At 34.9% G+C, this 13400-nt stretch overlaps 1 protein-coding gene across 1 annotated transcript in view; it reads left to right on the top strand.

The window, feature by feature from the left end:
* Positions 1-13400, top strand: part of LOC101898649 (uncharacterized) — a 129439-nt gene that overhangs the window by 60606 nt on the left and 55433 nt on the right. Inside the window, 1 exon segment of the mRNA XM_059127621.1 lies at positions 4871-5149. Within this exon segment, the coding sequence (XP_058983604.1) occupies positions 4871-5149 (279 nt within the window).

The raw sequence follows: 13400 nt of genomic DNA, 5'->3' as shown, positions 1-13400 counted from the left end.
AAAAAATATAAAGCACGACTTATTGAAAAATTATACTATTCTACAAATGAAAGATTTAAAATTGTAATGGTATGTGGAAATCGCAATCCATAGGCAAAGAATTCTCCAGATATGGATATAAAATCTGTTCTTGTAGTAACAAAACATGTTTGTGCCCGTCCACCAGTACATGTAATTTATAAACAAAATACAGATTAAATTTCATTTCAAAATACAGATTAACAAGTTTATATTGGGAATTTATGTGAAGTAGATCATACTAGCTATGAACCTTATTTGAATGCGTATCATGGCTTCAGAGTAGTCACAATTTGGGAACTATATCCAACTCTGAGTCGATTTTCAACAAATTTGACGGATGATTTGTTGTTTGGTGAAGAATAACCGTAAAACTGGATGACGATGTAAAAAAAATCTGAACCGATCTAAACAAAACTTGGCAGAGGTATTTTCAACTGTATCTGGTGCCCGGCATCAAATATCATTCTTGTGGAGTGCATACCACGCATGTGGGGGACTTAAACACCAAATAGAATGTAACATATATATGGGAGCTATAGCTCTATCTGTACCGATTTTCACCAAATTTGAGGCAAATGCTTCTAATCTGAATTCAATCAGAATTCCAAGATTTAGTTCATTTTTACTGATATATGCCATTTGGTGCACAATAAATCTGATATTAAATCGAGCTATATATAAAATTTTGATCCGATCTCGATAAAATTTGACAGAGGTATCTTTGAGCTCCATAAGTTATCTGGTACCCCATACCATTGTGGTGGAGTGAATATTACGCATGTAAAGGACTTAAACAGAAAATGAGATGAAACATTTACAGAGGAGCTATAGCTCTATCTGAACCGATTGATGAACCAAATTTGATGCGCTTGCTTCTAACTAAACTCGGTCGGATTTGCCAAAATTCAGGACATTTGGACTGGAAATCGGTCGAAATTCAGGTCATTTGGAAATATATTGGCCATTTGGTCCACAACTAACCCGAAATCGGTTCAAGGTATATATGGAAACCATATCTAAATTTGAACCGATGCTCACCAATTGTTTAGAAAATTTCATCTCGATCGGGCAATAAATGCGACCTGTACTTTGTTAACATAAATACATGGATAGACGGACATGCATAAATCAACTCAGAAAGTGATTCTATAAGGATCCTAAAAAGTAACTATGTATCTATCTCATTTTCTTCTCCATGTTCGAAACAAATGCACAAAGGTATAAACCCCTGACCACAGTGTGGTGTAGGTACACATAATGGGGGCTCACAATTAGAAGTCGCTTAGAGGCCATAAGCCCCTGCATACTAACCTCTTCTGGCAGAGAAGAACAGAGTGGCACTTTCATTGATAAAATATATTTGTCGCTGATTTCTCCGTGATGGAGTTGGACAGGCAAAGTCGCCTACAAAGGTAGCCACGACTAGCTGGCATAACTCTTATAAAATATGAAGAAGCACTTGATTTTCTTGACATTTTGGGCATCTTCACTTTTATAATATTACACTTATGATTGTAGAGGGTATATATCATGATATGATGGTTTTAGACTTCCATGTTTCCATTTTTGAAAGTAGTTTCCGAACAAATGGAATTTAACTATCCTGTACGTCTGTCTGTTTGGCGGGTATGCACGAAGGGAGATCCGGTTTTGTCCAAACTTGGTTCATTTAATACGGTAACCCCTTCACAAAAGTTCAGAATTTCACAAAAATTTACGAGTAAAAAAGTAGATTACTTCGACCGGTCGGAATCTATAATACCTTCTACCATTTGTAAGGAACTTGCACAGTATAAAAAGGCCCGTTAAATTGGAAAAAAAACGAATATCAGGTCTTACAGTTATATGGGCGGTGCCTATTGGGAAAGTCTAGTTTGAGATATTCTGTTGAAAAATGAAGCTAAAATCATCAACATACCAAATAAAGGGAGGTATTGTTTTATGGGGGCTATTCTATTACCAATAATGTACCAGATAAGGCAGAGCTCCAAATGCCAAGTTTGCTATATATTTTTTTTAAATGTCGAATATTGGGAGGTGCCCTCATATGGATACCATATGAAGATATGGGCCTGTATGGGCGATTTTCTGTCTTAAGCGAACTACATTACGAACTACAAATACCAAACTATTCGGGTGAAAAGTGCTATACAATTCATTCAAATACCGAATATCATAAGGTACAGTTATATAGGGACTATATCAAAACTTGGACCTATGTGGACAGTTCCATGCAATGATGGTTCTTACATACTGGGAACACCAACCGTCCATTTACAGCTAAGTCGGGATAAAATTGTGATTAAAACAACCAAAAGACCTTAAATCTGGCAGTACAGATATGTGGGAACTATACCAAAATGTGGGACGATATGGCTCATACCAAAAATGCTGCAGAGGTAAAATACATCTGAGTAAAATTTTAAAATTCTACTTCATTTTCTTTGGAAGCTAGAGTGATTTCCAAAGACGGGCTGATCTACATAGAATTGTATGCTTATCAAGAATTTGCGCGGTCTTCAATTTGTATTTCGAGGTGTTACAAACGCAATGACATACTTAACATACCCTCTACACTAGGGTGGGGGTATAAAAATATATATTTCATGGGAAGCTAAGGGGCACACGAAAATTTGAACAACCTACGTTAAAATATTTGTATCATACTAAGTCAGCCCTACAAGAGTCCACAAAAAATACCACGAATACTACGAGGTCGGGCCGAACATTTGGTATCTTCCACCATGAGGGAATGGAAACAATGGTAAAAATGTCCGATGCAATGGACCCTTAATTATTGATGACATTATTTCGATTAGGCACGTTTTGGCCGGACCCTCTGTAGCCATATGGCTGAGGGTATAATAAATAAAATTATTTTAATAAAAAAACTAAAAAAATATTACCTTGCGCATTGTAGGTCCTATTTGCTATTTGGTGACAAATACCAGTTTTTATACCCTACACCACAAGGTGGTCAGGGTATTATGTCTTTGTGCATTTGTTTGTAACACGCAAAAGGAAACGAGATAAATCCTTAGTTCCTTTTGATGATCTGTGGTGGCTAGTGTAAATCACATTCTGAGTCGATTTATGCATGTCCGTCCGTTCGTCCGTCCGTTCGTCCGTCCGTCTGTCCATATATTTTTGTAAACAAAGTACAGTTCGCATTTATTGCCCTATCCAGATGAAATTTTGCACAAATCATTTGTTTGGCCCAAGGACGAACCCTATTGAAATTGGAGATAATCGGTCAATATTTAGATATAGCTCCCATATATATCTTCGTCCGATTTGCCTTTTATTGTGCACCAAACGTGTAATATCAGTCCGAATAGTAGGAAATTATGCACGTACGATCAGATTGGACCTGAAATTAAATATGCTAAATTTGATCGAAATCGGTTCAGATATAGCTATAGCTCCCATATATTTTGTTCATCCGATTTGTTATTTTTGTCCTCCGCAGCCGTAATATGCACTCTGTAACAACAATATTTGGGGAAATATATCAAATACAGCTCAAAAATAAATTTGCTAAATTTTATCGAGATCGGTTCAGATTTGGATATAGCTCCCATATATAACTTCCTCCGATTTACGTTTTATTTTGCACCAAACGTCTAATATTTGCCCAAATTGGATGAAATTTGGCACTTACGACCTAATTGAGTCTAGAAGATAGTATGTCAAATTTGGTGAAGATCGGTTCAGATATAGCTATAGCTCCCATATATACTGTTCATCCGATTTGTTATATTTGTTACCCACAGCCGTAATATGCACTCCGTAACAAAGATATTCAGGGAAATATATCAAATACAGCTCAGAAGTAACTTTGCCAAATTTTATCGAGGTCGGTTCTGATTTGATAAAATCCTTTCCTTCCTGGTTTTTCATATATTTTGGATTTCGCCGGAAAGTGGCATATTCGCAGTTGAATGGAATTTTTGGTGTATTTCATACAAGACAAGAGTCAAACATGAACTCGGACTTGTCCTTAACCTTAGATCCATGCAAATCTCCTCATCGAATGGTCTATAATGTGCAGACAATTAGGACAATTTTCTGTGTTTTCGGTCTATAAAATATATTTTTTTTCTGGCCCTAACCCCATCTAAAATTTTATAAGAATTTTATTAGAAAAATTCCGATCTTTATAGTGATCACTATAAAAATGGCTTAGATCATCGGGGTATTATAATGAACGGCAACCGTGATGTTGCTAATATTTTGGGTCAATCCGACGTATAATGTACTCACAAACTCCTCTACTTTGTTGACATATGACCCATAAAAATCTGAAAAATTCGTTGTTAATTTTTACCTTGAGATATATGAAGTGCGGTATATATGTATGTATGCCTTAAAAATGTAGCATCGTACACATATTTACCATTTAAGGACCTATTGCCAATTTTCTCGTATCTGTAGTCAACTGTAATCAATTATTAAGAACGAGAACGTAATTAATTTTCAATGTTATTATGAAAATCTGTTAAATATTTATTTTTTGGTGCTTAAATGATTGATTTGTGATTTTAAAGAAATCCCTGATTTTTTGCCACTCAATATACAAAAATGTCAAAGGCATTGGAAAGTGAGAAGCTTGTTCTTACTTTCACCAAAAAGTAGCTATGAATCATTTAAGTGATTGATGGCTACCTTTTAGATGTTCCCCTTTGATTGATAACTCCTTTTGGAGAGAAAAAACAAAAAACATATTTTTTCTTAGGAATTTCTAATGACCACTGAAGATGATTTAAAATTTCAAATTTCCTTTGACGTTTATGTGAATCCTATGTTTTCTAATCATCCATTATCCATTTCTCTTTGTGTTTTTTTGCAGGCGCTTTCCTTATACCCTTCACCATTATGTTAATTATTGCCGGCCTTCCCCTGATGTTCATGGAGCTGTCATTCGGTCAGTATGCCGCCCTGGGACCGGTGGCCATCTATCAGCGTTTTTGCCCATTGCTTTGCGGTTTGGGTACGGGCATGATTATTGTCTCGGCCATTGTTATGTTGTACTATAATCTCATTATTGCCTGGACTATATTCTATATGTTTGCATCGTTTCGCACCAAGCTGCCGTGGCAGAACTGTGAGCCCGAATGGAGTACAGAAAGTAAGTGACCATAAATTGAATTTTAATTTTTAAGAGGGTGGCAAAGTGGGGTGGGGGTTTTACAAACAAACAATTGTGGTGTGTAATGTTGGCACAAAAACCACTTACCTTTACAAAAAAAAGCGAGCCCACAAATTTTTAATGGCTTTGTTTTCAATATTTAATCATGTTTGTCGATTGCTGGAGACAAGAAAACGGAAATGAAAAAAAAAAAACGATCCTAATGGTTTCTAATACAAGGACTTTATTTTTCAAATGGTCACGGATAAGGCTTTAAAATTGTCCTTAGAAAAATACATTTTATATTTTTATGGTGGGAGCAAAAATAACTAACATTGGCGTGGGTGAAATACATTCCAATGGGGATTTTAATGCAGGATGGAATCTAAATCCCATATACAACGCCCATGTCTATTGACAACTCCCTCCTACACTTTAACCACCATTAATATTTGAAGAATTGTCTTTTTTTGTTTTTGGCTTCTATTTTGGTTTTTGCGGTTTTTATATATATGTGCGATGTCCAAGTACAATTTGTGGCTTTTGTCTGTAATTGAAAAAAAAAACCGAACTGAAGGAAATTGAACGTATTTTTTTTAGCATTTCAATTTACCCAATATTGTGTTATAAATTTGAAAGAGACTGAAAAACAAATAACCTCCATGACTTTAAATAACACATAAAAGTCATAGATGTCAACAAATCTAGACGGCCATTGTCAATTGCGATAAAATTGTCTCGCCTCAGTGTGGTGGGTGTGGGAGGAGGAAGGGGAAATGGATTTGTTAAATTGTCCAATTTCAAAGTTTATTGATATTCTTGGATTTTTTGTTTTTATTTTCGTATACATAAATATGTGTCTATGTAGGTCTCTTTTCAATCTCTTAAATGATTTATATTTTATGGATACCTATAACAGGTATAAAATATATTGTTTATATATAGCCATCCATTAAAATCCCATTTTATGTCATTTGTATTTCTGACTTTATGGGGGAGAAGAAATTACATAGATGTAAAGAAAATATTTATATTTTTATTTTAAAACTTTTCTTGTCAAAAAAATCCTTTTTGAATTGTTTCAGAAAACAAGCCTAACATTTTAAGGCTATAAGGAAACGCACAAAAGTAATATTTTGCACCAGTTCCATTTTCAATTTTTTTAATTTTTGATTGCTCATAATCCTAGTTCTGACTAACATGTTGTTATATTATACAAAATTCCCAAATCTGATGGTATCGAATTAAGACAGAATTCTGTTGCCAAATGTTGCAAAAACCTCAGAACTACCAAAACTGAAACCTGAACCGAATTCATTTTTTTGTACAGAGCACACGATCTCAATGAGAATTCCAAAAAAAAAAAAACGAGTAAAAAAGCAGCTAAGTTCAGCCGGGCCGAACTTTTTATACCATTCGAAGGAACTTAAAATATTAAAAAAAAATTAGATAAAAAACTTTAAATACGGGATATACGAAGACATGGTGCTGGATAAGTCAATTTCTTGAATAGGCTGTAGTACCGATTCCGAACTTCAAATACGAATTTTGAAACAATTTCGATGAATAATGTCTCTAATATCATCAATCTACCGAATAAAGGGAGGTACTGGTGTATGGAGGCTATACTAAGATAAAATGTAGACCTATATAGACAATTCTCTACCAGGGGGTAAAGTACTCAGAGAGAACTCCTTGTGTGGATTTTCAGGCTATGACGTGGAAAAATGTGGCTAAAATCATCAAAATACCGAATATCGGGAGGTACCATTGTATGTGAGCTATACGATATCGTGGACCTATATAGAAACTTCCCTTTCAGGGGGTTAAGTACTCACAGAAAATTTCGTAGAATTTCAAACGTTATTAAAAAATGTGACTAAAATCATCAGAATACCGAGTGTCGGGGGTACAGTTATTTGGGGGATATACGAGATCGTAGACCTATTTAGACAACTTTTTTTCAGGGATTAAAGTAGTTACGAAGAACCACTTGTGTAGGATTTCAGACAATTCCATTGCAAAATGTGGTTAAAATCATCAAGATACCTAATATTGGGGGACCGTTATATGGGGTTTATACTATAAAGACAATTCCCTTTCAGGGGGAAAGTGCTCACAAGGAACCCCTTGTGTAGAATTTTAGACAATTCCGTCGAAAAATGCGGCTAATATCATCAAAATACCGAATATAGGGGGTACCGTTATTTGGGGGCCATTAGATATCGTGTACCGATATATCCCATCTTCGAACTTGACCGGCCTGCACACAAAAGACTGATTTGTGCAAAATTTTAGCTTCCTTTCTTAATTCGTTTTGACTCTAGCATAACTACAACATACGGAAAGATGGTTGGACGGACAGGGCTAAATCGTCTTAGAATTTTACGCTGATCAAAAATATATATACTTGGTTAGGTTCAAAATTATTATTTCGATGAGTTAAAACGGTGCTATGTATGGTGGAGGGTATAAATATATATAAAAAAAATTATCACTCGGTTTTGCTGTTTAAAAAAATTAAATTCTTTCAGCAGAAAATACTACAATTTTCTATCAAGAATTGCTTGACATTTTTTTTTAAATGTAGAAAATATGGCCGGATGTTTCTAAAAAAGATTTTTTTCTGGAAAAATATATCTTGGTGAAGGCCACAATTTGGAAAAATACGCTTAAAAATGCAAACACCTTTTAAAATTTTGAAAAATATATCAAGATGAAAAAAGTCCTAAATGCGAGGAAGGTCTTGAAAACTTGATCGTTGTTTAACATTTTTTTATGAAAAATTGTCACGTTATTACTTTTAAAGACAAGAATTTCAATAATTTCATTTCAAGTTCTTAGAACTTTTTGAAGGACACACAATAAATATATTTAAAACAAGTAAAAAAAAAACATAACTTTGGCCGGGCCGAACTTTTAATACCCTCCACCTTAGGGTAAAGGAGGTACCGCTATATGGGGTATAAAAACGAGAACGTGTACATACAATGTTTCACCAACAGAGCTAGATCCTATTAAGACACACAAATACCAATATTTAGTCAAATCCGCAAATAAATGTGGCAAAAATCATCAAAATACCGAATATCTGGAGGTACCATGATATGAGAGCTATACCAAAACGTGAACCTATACATACAATTTTTCGCCGCCGCAGCCAGAACCCCTTACGACCAACAAATACCAATTTTTAGACAAATCCGTAAAAATGTGACAAAAACCATCAAAATACCGAATATCGGGAGGTTGCGTTATATGGGGGCTTTCCACAACGTGGCAAAACTCATCAAAATACCAGGTACCGTTATATAGGGATTATATCTCATTTTTAATGCCAACCATCCTAGACAAAATACAAATTGTTCTGCTAAATTTTGACAGACAGACGGACATCGTTAAATCTACTTAGAATTTTAGACTGATTATTAATATACATACTTTATGGGGTCTATGACGAATATTTAGGGATGTCACAAACGGAATGACAAAGTTAATATACCCTCCTTTCCAAGGTGGAGGGTATAATAAATTATTTATATAAAGACCAGAAGTTTCTAAAAATATTTTTATAAACTGCACAGATTTTGACCCAGAAGATTGTTTTAATTTTTTTTATAAATTCTTTGTTCTTGGCTAGAACGTCAGAACAGTGAATTAGGAAAAATCGAATAACAGATTATCATTATCATTCAAAAATTGAGCCTTTCTGGACCTAGTACTAGAAGTACTGACGTATTATTGTCAATATTCGCACCTGACCTTAGACATATCTAAATATTACGATATGCCAAATTAGAAGTTTATGGAGACTATCCCAAAAACCTGAACAAATTTCGATTTTTTTTTGTAAAGGGTTAATGTTCTCCATAAGAGCTCTGAACTCCATAATATATCTTTTCATTGGAAAATGTGGTTCAAATTTCCAAAATGCCATATCTAAACTGGGAAAGATATACAATTTTTGTTCCCATAAAATTGCCAGATATAATATGTGACCCAAATTTAAGTCCTCTAAAATACACAAAAATTTAGACATTTCGGAAAGGCCCCACTAGCAAGTCGTGCTTCCATAATTTCCGAAAATATCTCACATTTGTGATCTTTTAAAGTTCTCCCCATTTCTCCGCACATTTCGTACCTGTTTAACCATAAATTTAGTTATTTTCTCTTCCCATATGACATTCCATATGTACATATCTGTGTAACACTTAAAGTTGTCATAAAAAAGGAAATCTCAAATCGTAAATAAACGCTTAGTGAGGGTGGTGTGAAGAGCTGCACCAGCAAATGGGACAAAGTTAAGCGGATATGTTTATGATTTAATACAGCGTTTTTTATATCAATATTGTTAAGCTTCCGGTTTTTGTAAACGGAAACAGCGTGACTTCAATGAGGATTTTTTTTTTTTTTTTAAATGACAGCGGCAGCAACAACAACTACAACAGCCGTATCGAAAGTCATAAAAGCAAATATTTTAAAGAATGTTAGCTGGAAGTAGGAAGTGGGGTAGCGTGGAGCAATAGGAAGAAAAATTGTAAAAGCGAAATGTTCAAAGGTGTCTGTAAAGACGATGATGCTGACTTGAAGTATTACATTTGGTCATATCAATGTAATGGTTATGATGGAGAGGGAAAGGAAAAGGAGGTGGCTGAAAATAAGTATACCCGCTCCGCTGTATATCATCCTTCGCATCATCAACGTGACAGCATAAAAAGTGTACAATCTTCAAATAGCAATTAATAATCGAAAAAGAAACCGGCAACTGGCTATCAAATTTTGGTAAGTCATGTTTTGAAGCCAAGGTACCTGCCATTATTTTGATAGCTTCCGAACATGACATATTTGTTTTGTGATATATTTCATTTTTATCCTTAGACCTATTCCTCGTCATAAATAACATGGGTTGACATAGGAATTTTATAGGCCCGCAAGCATTTTCATTCACTTTTAATAAATTGTTTTTCCATTCTTTTTTTGTTTTCTTCGGCTATAATTAAAAACATGATAGCTCACTTTTCGAATAGGAAAACAAAAAAAAAAAAAATAACAACACGCGAAGGCAGAAAAATGAAAAATCAAATACCTGTATTGGACAGGATGTTGTTGTTTTTTTGTTTTCTTTGGAAATATTAAATTTTAATCCAGCATTAAATTGAGGTAAGACCAGAAATGAGTTGCCAGAATTTTTCTGAGGAGACCCATTCGATTTGGGTACCAATTTTTTTAAAGGTTTCGAATGTTCTCACATAATTTCTTACAAATAACAGGATTTCGGAAAAGTGTATGACAAATATGTGGATACTCTTTCGTATGACCTGCAGGACTAATTGGTGATTGGTTAGGATTATGTATTTGGTGACTTGCCAAATATGAAGTGCAAATCACAATTTCCTTTTCGAATAAAACTTCAACTTTCAATTACACTGTACAACATCAAAACCAGTAAAGAAAGTCCTAAAGTCGGGCGGGGCCGATTTTATGATACCCTACACCACTTTGCTAATTTAGTTGAGCTCCACTTAATAATTAAAAGTTTTTATGGGAGAATTCAATCATACACTCTTTGATTATAATTATAATTTAAAATTCAAAGGACTAAATATGCCGAAGCATTTGTATCTTTTGAATTCGGATTTGTTTGCCCATTTGGTGCACAATTAATTTGAAATCGGATAAAAATATATATGGGAGCTATATCCAAATCGGAACCGATCTCGATAAAATTTAGCAAAGGTATTTCTGAGATGTATTTGATATATTTCCCTGAATATCGTTGTTACGGAGTGCATATTATGGCTGTGGGTAACAAATATGACATATCGGATGAACAGTATATATGGGAGCTATAGCTATATCTGAACCGATCTTCACCACATTTGACATACTAGCTTCTAGACTCAATTCGGTAGTAAGTGCCAAATTCCATCCCATTTGAGCAAATATTAGACGTTTGGTACACAATCAAAGGTAAATCGGACGAAGTTATATATGGGAGCTATATCCAAATCTGAACCGATCTCGATAAAATTTAGCAAAGGTATTTCTGAGCTGCATTTGATATGTTTCCCCAAATATTGTTGTTACAGAGTGCATATTACGGCGGCGGTGGACAAAAATAACAAATCGGATGAACAATATGTACGGGAGCTATAGCTATATCTGAACCTATTTCGATCAAATTTGGTATACTTATTTTCAGGCCTAATTTGGTTGTGTGTGCAAAATTCCATACTGTTCGGGCTGATATTACACGTTTGGTGCACAATAAAAGCAAATCGGACGAAGATATATATGGGAGCTATATCTAATTTTTTACCGATTATCTCCAATTTCAATAGGGTTCGTCCTTGGGCTAAACAAATGTTGTTTGGAAAATTTCATCTCAATCGGATAATAAATGCGACCTGCATTTTGCTCACAAGAATACATGGACAGACGGACAGATGGACTGACATGCATAAATCAACTCAGAAAGTGATTCTATGGAGATCCTTAAAAGTAACTATGGGTCTATCTCGCTTCCTTCTCCATGTTACAAACAAATGCACAAAGACATAATACCCTTACCACTATGTGGTGTAGGGTATAAATAGCGTTTTGAAAGTTCACATCGAAAGTAACCCCTCATCCACATTTCTATGCCCTACACCACATAGTGGTAAGGGTATTTTGTCTTTGTGCCTTTGTTTGTACATGGAGAAGGAAGCGAGGTAGACCCATAGTTGCTTTTGAGGATCTTAATTGAATCACTTTCTAAATCGATTTTTGCATGCAGTAAGTCCCTCACATTTGTAATATGCATTCGACAATAATGATATTTGGCGCAAGATATCTTATAGAGCTCGGAATTACATCTGCAAAATTGTATCAAGATTGGATCAGATTTAGATATAGCTAACATATATATCTTCAAGCGATTTCGGATTAGTTGTGCACCAAATGACCAATATCTGTCAAAAATTTCTAAATTTTCGTACATCCGATCGAATTCAGTCTAGAAGCAAGTACATAAAATTTGGAGAAAATCGGTTCAGATATAGCTATAACTCCCATATATATGATTTGGTCTTTAACTCCCTCATATTCGACAACAATGATATTTTTAAGATATTTGGGATGTTTTGGATTCCGGTTCATATTTTCCTCATATGACTGTATCTTTCAGCAGAATTATCGCAAAATTTGCATCTGAAGTTCGGCATGGGTCCAGATTTTCATATATCGGGGCTATACGATGAGGATGATATATGGAACAGTTTTCGACGGAAATATTTTAAATTTTGAGTTTGTATTTGTATTTATTTCCTATGAGAGAAAATTGCCCAACCAGGTTCACATCTTTGTATGCCCCCCCAACACAATGATACCTCCGGATATTCGTTATAATACCCTCAGCCATATGGCTAGGGTCAAAACGTGCCTCATCGAAATAACGGTCTCTTTGGACCGAATTTGTTTTAGGTTATTTGGAGTCGATATAGCGATGTCAGTCCGTCTGTCTGTCTGGCTGGGCATAACTCTTGAAGGGAGTATCCGATTTGATCCAAATTTGGTACATTGTAATAATATTATTAAACTTAGAGATGGACAATATCGGTCCACTCACGTCCCACAGAAAAGTTCGAAATAAAAAAAAAAATAATAAAAATCTGTAAGTTCGGCCGGGCCGAACTTTTAATACCTTCCACCATTTGGAACGAATTTGGCAATTTTCAGAAAAACAAAATCAGTTAAAAATCAGGTGAATAATGTCGCTAAAATCACCAAAATACCGAATATCTGAAGGTGCCGCTATATGGGGACTATACGAGTACGTGGACGTGCACAGATAATTTACTGTCTTAGGCTGTAGTATCCAGTACGAACTTCAAATAAAAAACAATTCCGGTAAATAATGTCGCTAAAATCATTAAAAATACCGAATATTGGGACGTACTATAATGTGGGGGCTATATCAAAACGTGGACCAACATGACGCATTTTCAATACCAAAAGTCCTGCAGACATAATATAGATTTGGATAAAATTTTATCAGCCTACTTCATTTCGTTCGGAAGCTAGAGTGATTTCCACAGACGGACGAACATCGCTAAATCGACATAGAATGTTGTGCTGATCAAGAATATGTATACTCTGGGGGGGTCTAAAATGTATATTTCGAGGTGTTACAAACGGAATGACAATCTTAATATACCCTGCCTTTTATGGTGGTGGGTATAAAAATTTACTGCACAGATTCCATTCAAAC

This window comes from Musca domestica, unplaced genomic scaffold (genome assembly GCF_030504385.1).
Source record: "Musca domestica strain aabys unplaced genomic scaffold, Musca_domestica.polishedcontigs.V.1.1 46, whole genome shotgun sequence".
Lineage (NCBI taxonomy): Eukaryota > Metazoa > Arthropoda > Insecta > Diptera > Muscidae > Musca > Musca domestica.
This window is presented reverse-complemented; position numbering and strand designations above follow the sequence as displayed.